The sequence below is a fragment of the Pongo abelii genome, chromosome 11 (genome assembly GCF_028885655.2).
Source record: "Pongo abelii isolate AG06213 chromosome 11, NHGRI_mPonAbe1-v2.0_pri, whole genome shotgun sequence".
Classification (NCBI taxonomy): domain Eukaryota; kingdom Metazoa; phylum Chordata; class Mammalia; order Primates; family Hominidae; genus Pongo; species Pongo abelii.
The window spans coordinates 74682871-74692806 of record NC_071996.2 but is presented as its reverse complement, the minus strand read 5'-3'; the positions used below and the strand labels follow the sequence as shown (position 1 = coordinate 74692806).

Genomic DNA, 9936 nt, shown 5'->3' with positions numbered 1-9936 from the left:
CGACGGAATCCAGCGCCTCCGGGCATGCAAAAGCAAAGAGGCCTGATCCGGAGGAAGGCTAAAGGCAAAGCAGTGTCTCTGCTTCCGGGCCTCTCAGCCTCCAGCCTCCCAACCTCCCGGCCTCCCAAGAGCTGGCTGCGTGTGGGAAAAAACTGAAATCCTCCTGGCCGGCTGACTTTGAACTCTGACTTCATCTCCTCTCAGCCGGTCTTCAACATCCTTTTGGTTCCTGAGCGTCAGCTCTGCCCTGATGCACCTGTTCCTGAGCCCCTTTCCTGGGGAACCCTCGCCACGCATTCTCTCCTTACCCTTCCAATTCAGGTAGGAATCAGACACCTTGGGGGTCAACGGAGCAAGGCAGGAAGAAAAAGTCCAATGGGGCACCTCACAGGCCTCTGACGATACCCTGGTGTTTCTGGGGTACAGGGTCCCCATTCTATCAATGATAAATTGATAAGTCACTGACCCCGTATGAACTGTCTCCAGAGGTGGGAACCTGGCCTGGCCCCCTGGCACACCCTCACACAGCACAAGAGAGAGCAGTTCTTTCAAGAAATCATAATTTTACTGTCTCAAAGAAACTTTATAACTTATTTACAAAGTTTTTTTTCCAAGATACAAAGCAATAAGTTAACATTCTCAATATAAAACTAAACTTTGACATAGAGAACACAAAACACAGTTGATTTCAATTGATCACATTTTCCAAATTTCACAAGAAAAATGTCAAGATTCTCATTTCACAAAGCATGGGGTTTTACAGCCACACACAACAGAACGCAAAAAGGCTAAGCTTGTGCAACATGTTTACAGAACAACAATAATAACAATAATAATAATAACAATAATATGTACAGTCATTAGATCCTGCACTGGAGATTGTGCGTTCAGGGTGGTGACTGGCATTATTCTGTGGTCGAGCCTCTAGGGATTGTTGTAAAGCTGATTTTGTCTTATTTTAAAGCCCACTGGAATTAGGGTGCTTGCTCTCGCCTGTTTTCTCTCTACTCCCCATTTGCCCTCGCTCCTTCTTTCTACCCAAGGAGGAAATCAGTATTTTCCTTCTTGTCCAGGCGAAGCAACCAAGAGTTCCTCCCGAGATGAGAAAATCATGTTGGCTTCATTTATCGTTCTTTTCTTTTAAAAATTATTTATTAAATAATGTCGGACACGTAAAAAATGCAAATCATTCGGCTCCAAACTCTCCATACCAGAGAAGTACAAAAGTTACTGTATAAATTAAAAATCACCACGTTCTCCTTATTCGTTTCTCCCCGTGCGTTTAAAGTAAACAGTGCGTTTGAACAGTGCGTTCCTTGCGCCCAGCAGAACCTTGAATTGGCAAACAGCCTCAGGCGAAGTCCATTTCTCAATAAATAAAACCCCCTCCCTCCAATGCCCCCAGATTCCCACACCAGCTACACAGATGGTCAGGCAGAGTGTCTCAGGATCCGGAGATGTTCAGCTGGGCAGGACCCGGGCCGCTCAGACTTGGTGGCTTTTTGCTGAGGCCGCAGAATGAGGACAGCGGACGGATGAGGACCTGGACTTTACCAGCGCACAGACAGAGCAAAAGGAGACAGGAGACTGACAGGACAGAAAAGAGCTTTTGCTTTTTCTACATTTTGTTTTTGTTTTGTTTTTTCCTGATAGTCCCACAAAGCTGAAGGTCGGAGGGTCGGGTGGAGCGGGTTTATCTTGCTGCTTGGGCTGTCTCAGGTGGCATTGCCTTCCCTCCGAGGCCACTCTCTGCTGCCACTGCTTGGCCCAGGCCAGGGTTCAGGCTAGAGCGCGGATGCCGGGAAGTTGCTGGGCCGGACCTCGCGGGGCTCCGAGGAGATGGAGGGCGCCCCGCCTCCACTGTTCCTTCTTCCCTCTGGGTCCTTCTTTTCCGGACGGGGTGGATGGACCTGGAGGCGGGAGGGACCTGGGCCGGGGAGACAAGAAGGAGGCGGGCGGGCAACCTCACATAAGTTGGGGTTGCTGCATAGCTTCTTGGTGCGCTGAAGGGTACCACGATGTGTAGCTGGGGATATAGGAGCCCGCATTTCCGCCTGAGCCCTTCCCGGATGAAGAGTTAGGGTTCCAGCCGGGCGGCACGGGTGGGGAGCCAGCAGACAGGGCCCGGCCGTTGGCCAACGCACTACCCTCCAGAGCCGCCCCACCCTGCTTCATCAGCTTCTTGAACTTGGATCGCTTGTTTTGGAACCAGATCTTGACCTGCAAGAGCGGACAACAGCGTGACTCAGGCTGGGACCACTGAGCCTACCTAGGTCACAGGGAGGAAAAAAGGGACCGCAGAACAGCAGAGATAGGACCTCCCAACCCTGCGCCAGCTGGCAGCTCCCTGCCAGAGAAGCAGAGACATCCCTCCTTCCTCCCTTCCCCCATAAGAGCCAAAGGCTCGAAGGCCGAACCGCCCGCCGCCGTCAGCCCACGGGGGCAGCTCTCAGAGAGCCAGGGAGGAGTTGTGATGAGGGGAGAACCGGGATCCAGGCCTTAGCCTGCCAGGGGCTCAGTCCGACCGTGGCTACCGCCTGCGGAAGATACAGCGCCTGCATAACACCGAGCCAGCAATTCCAATATCAACATCAATAAAAAGAATCGAAAACCTAGGAAGGAGTGGAGGAAATTTATTTGCAACGCGACCCAACTTTTCTATACGCCATCTTTTCTGCCCTTGAGTTGGGACGGACTAAGGAGGCCTCAAGGTTTTGCTGAACTTTTCTTTGGATTCAAAACCATTCTTGCCCTAGGGTCTGTTTGCTTTCTCCAGCTCTGCTCCAAATCCCGGACCGGACGTCGGAAACCCGCGCCCGCCGCGGTCAGGAACGCTCACGGGCTCCCCGGAGTCTTACAGAAAGCCGGGAAGGAAGGTCCCGTTTCTCCTCTAAGGTCTGGGACTTGAGAGGTGAGAGGGCGGAGGAAAGGATCTCCCCCCACCCCCAACCGGTGAGGAGAAGGAGGAGGAGGGAGGCCGAGGCGCGGACCCAGGCCCCGAGTGATTAGTCACACAATTTAAAGGCAAAGGAGGGATTAAGCCCGGAGTCTATTGTTCCAGTTGTTTAGGCACGTGTGACCTCAGAGTTCCCAAACAAAACGTCTGGGGAAATCCTTCCTGCGCCCTAATCAGATTGTCCGGGGACAGAGGGCCGGGCGGCAGGCAGCTCGGGATACCGCGAGCAGCGACAGAGCTAGGGCAGAGGGAATGAGGGAGGAAGGAGACACGCTGAGAGCCAGGGGTGGACACAAACACATACACACAGTGACACCCCGACCCTGAGTCCCAGCGAGCAACAAATGAAGACCCGGGGGCAGGCCGGCCGCGGAAAGCCTGCGTGGCGGAACGGAGCGGCAGCGGCGAGGTACCTGAGTCTGTGTGAGTCCCAAAGAGGCCGCGAGCTCCGCCCTCTCCGGCAGAGCTAGGTACTGAGTTTGCTGGAACCTCCGGTTCAAAGCCTGCAACTGCAAACTGGAATAAATCGTCCTGGGTTTACGGATCTTTTTTCCCTTGCCATTGAAGCGCACTTCACCGCCTTCCACCACCGTGCTCTTCTCCGAGTCCGCCCCTGGAGGGACAGCAGAAGTAGGGCCCGTTGTTAATACGAGGGGCCGCCTTTAGTGCGAACAGCCGAGAGCGAGTGGCTACCGAAGGGTGGCGGAGGCAGGACCAGGGAGAGAACGTTCAAGAAACTCTGAAAGCCTGGGAAGGGTCCCCCAAAATCCGAGGGCCTGTCCCGGGCCGCTGCAGGAGGGATAGAGCCGTTCCCAGGAGCGCAGCTCCTGCCTTTGCAGGGAAAGTTTGCTATTTTTGCAGGCGGTAGTTGAGGTTTAATTACCCTTAATTGCATACATTGTTTATAGCGCTACGCAATAAATAATTACCGAGACTAATACGTGCACATGTGGGTTTCTGTTTTCCAGCGGGGCATTGTGTGCTCTGCACACCGAGCCGCCCAGAGGCCCAGCCAGTGCCAGGAGACGCTCTGGGATTTATCCTTTGCTGGATAGTTGCAAATTGAGGGAATTTTTAAAAAAATTTATTTGCTGTGACAAGGATCTATAGATTGATATTCGAAACCTCCACTGCTCCCGCGCCCTCCCCACCCCCACCCCACCTCTCTCTCCTCTCTTCTCTTTCTCTCTCTCTCCCTCTCCTCTTCTCCCCCGCTCCTTCTTTCCCTCTCTCCCTTGTACCTCCTCCTCTCCCTCTCCCTGGCAAGCGCACGTACCTGGGTCCTCCAGGCGGCTCTGGGCGAGGCTGGCGCTGCCCGGGTAGGACTGCACCGAACTGATGTAGGGGCTGGATGCGTGGCTGCTGACCGAGTTGACGTAGGGGTAGCCCAGCGGTCGGGAGAAGGACGAGGCTGAGCTGTAGGCGCCGTCGGGCTGCGAATGGCCCGCCGAGTGTAAACAGTGCATGGAGTAGTGCCCGTGGGACATGGGAGAAGGAGACATTTGCTGGTTGGGCGGCCCAAACTCCATAAACACCGCCTTGCCCGACACGGGGCTGTTGAGACTTTCTGGCATGGTGGTCATGGTCATCTCTTCTCGCGGGGTCTGGGTGTGGGACTTTCTCTCCTCTGCTTCCCTTTTGGGGGTCTCTACGTTTCTCAGGACAGGAAGGAACCCAATTTAAGCGGAACAGGGGTTTTCACTTTCCATTCATAAGAAAATGGAGTTTGTCTCTTTGAAAAGTCTAAGCATGATGCTGCTGAGCTCCCCAAACTCGGTTCAAAGCTTTGACTCAGCCAAGGTCATAAATATTCATGAGCTGGCGGAGCTGATTGGTCCGCTGTCTTGCATAATCACTGGGGATTGGTCCGAGGCGCTCCGGCTCCGCTGGACTAGAGCGGGCGAGGCGGCCCGGCCTCGGGAGAGACGCATCCACACTTCCCGGCCGGGGCTCCTCTGCAACAGAGCGCGCCCGGCAGGAAGCACAATGGGCTGCGGCGTCTGCGCCGGGGCCGTTGCGGCCCGCGGCTCATCGGCCTCCCGCCTCCCTCGCGCGCTTTCCTCCCCGGGAACCAACCAGCGGCTCCGCGCCGCCGCCCCCCTACCACTGTCCCCACCCTTCAGCGGTACCTAACGCCGGACACCCGGGACGGCTTCTCGTCGCTGCCACTCAGTCCGGCGCAGAGCTAGGGCGGCTCAGGAGGAGCCTGACCTCTGCCTCTGGAGCGCGGAGTCGCGCACTGGGGGCGCCCGAGGCGGCCAACAGACAGAGGTTCTCCCAAGAGCCTTGTGCCTAGCGCAGCTCCCATCCGGCCGCGCCTCCCCTGTACGCTCTGCCACATCCCTGGAGTCGGGGCTTAGGGGCCCTCCCTGCGAACTCACTCACTCGGCCGCTGCGCCAACGCCGCTGTCGCTCCCTGGGGCCCGCTCGCATTGCTCCAGGCCCAGCTGGCCACTCCAGCTCGAGGCTGCACGAGTCTGATTAAAGCAGTGCGCGAAGAGAGCCAGGCACCCGCGCTTCTCCTCCCAGGAAAGGCGGCTGCACCGCCCCCTCCCCCAACACACACATCCTCTTTCCCTCCCAGCCTTCCTCCACCTCCCCCTCCCTTCTCCACTCCCCATGCGCGGAGAGCCCCGGGCTCACTCGCCCCGAGAGCGCGGCTCAGCGTGGAGCCCAGGGGGCCTAGGGGCTCAGATCTGCTGGAGACGCGGACACCAGGTGGTTATTTTCCGGCCTCCTGAGGTCTAGCGAGACTTTCAGAGTTTAGGAGTCCCTGGGGGACACCGAAACCCGCAGCAAACCCAGGCCTGTGGTAGGCTCCCTTATCTATGTGTAGAAGTCTCTTGTTGCCACCCAGGATCTTCCTCACCTCCAGTGGCCAAAGCGCGCGCCACCGGGCCTAGGGGGCAGGGCTAGTGGAGGCAAGATCTGCCGCTGCTCCCTCTGTCTTCTGGGGTGCTAGGTACAAAAAAGTGCACAAGAGCCCCCACCCCATTGCCACTACTACCAATACAGCCAGCCCCTCGCAGTGTGGCGCACACCACCCTGGCTGTAAGTGGATGTTGGTTCCCCATCCCGCCAGCCCCACGGTGAATCCCAAATTACTTTGTTAGGTAATTAGAAAGTGTTGATAATTATTTCTTTCATAATTTAGCGGTGTGACGGGAACGGGGAAATGATCTTGTGAAAGTTCACACGTGCAGATGTATTAGTTACTGATTCATTTGATTAAATGGTAGTCTCAAGTGCTCAGATCCGCAGCTGAAGGCGCCCCATTAGCATAACACTGATGTTTAATTTTCATACGCATAATTAGCCATATATTTAACACTAATAGCAACATGCAGCCTTTCAGCGTTAAACAGCCCAGGATTTGATCTGGCCTGAGCTGAACCTTCATCGCTGCACCTTCCCCTGTCTGGAGTGTGCAATGATCACAGGACAAACCTCTGTAATCAAGCACATTTTGGCAGAGGGAACACCAATAAAAATGAACATTCAAAACAAATTACATCGGTGCTGTCGTTACAGATATTAGTAGAGGGGGTTTCTCTTTTTTTTTAACTTCTGTACCAGCTGCTGCTGCCCGCAGAATTCCTCTCCTTTGGTTTAAGGGCACAATGCTGGGGGCAGAAATATTTCAGGCAGCGTGGTTGGAGCAAAAAGAAAAACAAAAGAAAAAAAAACCCAATATGCCAAACCAATAACGGGTTTGCCAACGTTTAAGAGATTTTTTTTTTCTTAATCACCGAACCACACGGTGAGGATTTGTAGCAACAGCCAGCTAATGATTCCGCCACCAGGCAACTCCGGGAGCCGCTCGGCTCGTCCTGATTTCTATGTTGCACTTGTGGTTTTAATTGCTCCTTCCTAGTGCCTGTTTTAGGGTATGGAGTGCCATGCCGTGTGCCCAGCACAGTCGCTCGGATACTGCCGGGCCCCAGGTCTCTCGCGCGTGCCCACGTAAGTGATCGCCGTGGCGGGCGCGGGGTCGGGGTTGGGACCGGGGAAAGAGGAATTGGTAATTCCTGGAGCTCAGGGCAAGGCGTGAGGAAACCCGACGGCCGGGCCGCCTAGGGACAGTGTATTCCAGAGACTTGCAAGGTGGGGGAAGGGGAGAGACGGCCGCACATCGCGACAGTCTCTTGGGTGCTCTGCGTCCACAGCTGGAAAAGGATCAAAGACTTTTGCAGCAGCACAGGGGACCTGGTTGCCTTCTTGGAACAAAAGTCCGGCATGAGCCCCTCGGGATACTGTTTCAGAGCCTTGTTTAATTTAGAAGCGGGTTGTGTGTGAGCAAGAGATGGCTACACTCCGGAATTATTTCTTAGCTCAGAAAGGTCTAGGGAGGAGCACTGAGCGCGGGCCCTCTGATGCCGAGCCGTTGGCGGTAGCTGGTTTCTCAATGTGGGATCTTAGCTGCACTCTGTGAGCTTGGAGTGGATCCCTCCCACCCCCTACTGCTAAGGTGACACCTGTTCTGAATGCCAGTTTGCTTAAATTGTTGCCTGCCCTCACTCTGAGAGAAAACAAAACTCTCCCATTTGTCCTGAGGGTCCGGGATTCCTCATGGAACCTACTGGAGTCACCTCAGGACCAGGAGGTCCTGGTGGTGTTAGCCGCAGCCACTCTTGGCTGGAATCCCAGTGGCTCTGGGTGAGGTTTTGGGCCAGTTCAGCTGGAAGAGGGACAGGAAGGCGTGGACGAGGTATTTTTAAATCTACTTCCTAATCTCAACTTCAAAGCATGTTAAAGGGAGTTCTTTAGGGAGCTGCTGAGTGTTGGTACACACATATACACACATATATATATACCCACACACTTTAGGATAGTCCCTTTAATAAATGGAATTATAAACTTGTCCCATAAATACCTCCACCTCAAAATAATTGCTGTACAAGCAGCGTGTTACCTCAGTGGTTGGTAAAGTCCTGCGGTCCTAATAAAACTATCCTTGGGGAACCTCGGAGTAAACTGATTTGCAGATAAGATACAATGTTAATCTTATCATTTCTCCTAAGGCAATCTGATTGCCTTAGGAGAAAACTGAAGTCATTCTCCAGCAAACATCTCCCAAGACCAGCTGAACCCTCTTGATCTTTAGGGAACTCAGATCTTGGGGGTGGGGGCAGTAGCATCAGGCTGTGGGCCTCTGCTTGGCCAACTTCCGACCACATAAAAAGTTTTTCTACGGACCTTGTAAATCGTCAACTCCTCCTTGGTCTTTTCCAGTTCTCAGACTCACTAGAATCAGAAACACCTCTATCCAAAAATCTACAACCCTGGACACAAAGAAGCCGAGCTGGAGGGGTTGGGGGACGACAAGAGAACCCATAGTTAGGTAAAAGCTGGAACTCATCACTTTTCCGAGCCGCCTGGTCCTCAGTTTCCCGTATTATGAGTGTTACAAAGATGAGCTGGCTCTTAGTCCTGGCCGAGGACACCACCTGTCCTGGCAACTACAGGTGCCATTTCCTTGCCGCTTCCGAAAGCCCAAGTTATCTTTAAGGGATGTCAGCTTTGCAAAACCCGCTTCAGTAGAAACAAGAGTCAGCACAACCATTAACTGCTTGAACACCCTCGTTGGACTTGTTCCTAAAATCATAACCGAAGGCAGACGGCTTCCTTCGTGGACTGCCAGAGGCCCGGCCTCTCCTTACCCTTGAGCTCAGGTGCGGAACAGGTACCGGAGAGCAAGCGCAAGAGAAAGGAGGGTGCTCCGGGCAGGAATGGCCCTTGGCAGACACAGTGTGGGCCCTTGGATTCCTGCTCCTGAAGCGGGATGGAACTGCCGGCCGAACTGGAGCTCAACTCGCAAGCTTCCCTCCCGGCCAAGTAGGCCCTTGCTCTCAAATGCGCCCGTATCTCCTCTCTCTGGGACCCTCTCGGTTTCCAGAACAGCTGACCTTTGCGGCTCCTGCAGCGTGCAAGCGTGGGTCCCGATGCGAAGAGGGCCAGTTTGGGGAGGGGTCATTTTAGAGACTAGACCGCCCACTAACCAGCCACTGTTCACACCTGGGCGCGTGGGGCCCAAGCTCGAATTCCTAGTGCAGCAAACGGTCTAGCGTGCGTGCGTGTGGGGTGGGGGGAGGGCCTCAAACTTCACCTCTGGACTGGCCTTGGAGGGCTGGATGTGGGCGGGGGAGGAAGGGCCGCAGGGGTCCAGGGAAGTCGCGTTTCTGGATTGATAGAAACCTGAAGAATGGCCAGGCCCAGAGTCCACTGCCAAGGACATGTTTGTAATCAATGCCTCTGTTCGCAGGCTAATCTTTCATCGCAAAGCCGCGATGGAGGGGAAAGATACGGAAGGGCTGGGGTTGGGGACTGGCTCCTGCGAGCATCCCTGGGGCCGGCCAATATGGAATATACAAGAGGGAAAAACGGATTTAAAAAAATCCCAGTCAACAGGTTCGGGTTTTTCGGCAGACGTGTAAAGTTCAGACACAAAGATCATTGTAACTGTCAGAGAGGTAAGGACCTCAAACACAATGGATTTAAGAGGTTTTTTACTCCAACAGTCAGGGCAAGGGAAAGAGAAAACCGTGCTTCTCTTGGAATCTCTTCCAACAACGGGGTTTCCTCCAGTCCCCTCCAGATACGTTGACCGCGCTGGGAAACCGAGTCCAGGGCCAGGATTTGTTTTTCCAAAGCCGCGCGATCCCAGCAGGGCTTCACATCCGAGTTCCCAGTTGCTCTCCAGTCCCCCCCGCGTTTTTCCAAACGCTATCAGGAGCCACGCAGGTTACCGCACGACCGGTCATTCCCCTGTTTCTTCTAAAAGTTCTCCAGCCAAATTTCAGCAATTTATTTAAAAAGGCACCCGGTCACCGCGACCTTCGGGCGGCTCCTCAGGCCTCATGGGGCAGTTTGGTCAGGATCTGCGCGCCCCTCGACGTGATGAGAACCGTGTGCTCGAACTGGGCCGACCTGTAACACAGCACCCAGCCGTCAGAACGCGCACGCAAGCTCCGGCCGGGCCG

The 9936-nt window shown here is 54.5% G+C and overlaps 2 protein-coding genes across 4 annotated transcripts in view; both read right to left on the bottom strand.

Annotated features, from left to right (window-relative positions):
* Positions 1-546: 546 nt before the first annotated feature.
* DLX1 (distal-less homeobox 1) lies at positions 547-5512 on the bottom strand. 3 transcript variants are annotated; one of them, XM_063712617.1, is made up of 4 exons: positions 5338-5512; positions 4233-4911; positions 3370-3569; positions 547-2220 (listed from the first exon to the last, which is right to left on the bottom strand). In XM_063712617.1, the coding sequence occupies exons 2-4, from the start codon at positions 4543-4545 to the stop codon at positions 1966-1968; spliced, it is 768 nt and encodes a 255-aa protein (XP_063568687.1). In that variant the 5' UTR covers positions 4546-4911; positions 5338-5512; the 3' UTR covers positions 547-1965. The 3 variants fall into 3 exon arrangements, with proteins under 3 accessions (XP_063568687.1, XP_024099697.1, XP_054405470.1); XM_024243929.3 differs by having other exon boundaries at positions 5342-5512; XM_054549495.2 differs by lacking the exon at positions 3370-3569 and having other exon boundaries at positions 2144-2220; positions 4233-5512.
* A 2266-nt stretch (positions 5513-7778) lies between these two features.
* Positions 7779-9936, bottom strand: part of METAP1D (methionyl aminopeptidase type 1D, mitochondrial) — an 82818-nt gene continuing 80660 nt past the window's right edge. The window contains exon 10 of the mRNA XM_002812588.6: positions 7779-9883. Within this exon, the coding sequence (XP_002812634.2) occupies positions 9805-9883 (79 nt within the window). The 3' untranslated portion in view covers positions 7779-9804. The remainder of the gene's footprint in view (positions 9884-9936) is intronic.

Coding starts and splice junctions, on each gene's coding strand:
- DLX1 (XM_063712617.1), bottom strand. CDS start 4,545: ATGACCATGACCACCATGCCAGAAAGTCTCAACAGCCCCGTGTCGGGC. Junction 3,570..4,232: donor GAGCCGCCTGGAGGACCCAG/GTACGTGCGCTT, acceptor CTGTCCCTCCAG/GGGCGGACTCGGAGAAGAGC. Junction 2,221..3,369: donor TGGGACTCACACAGACTCAG/GTACCTCGCCGC, acceptor CCGCTCTTGCAG/GTCAAGATCTGGTTCCAAAA.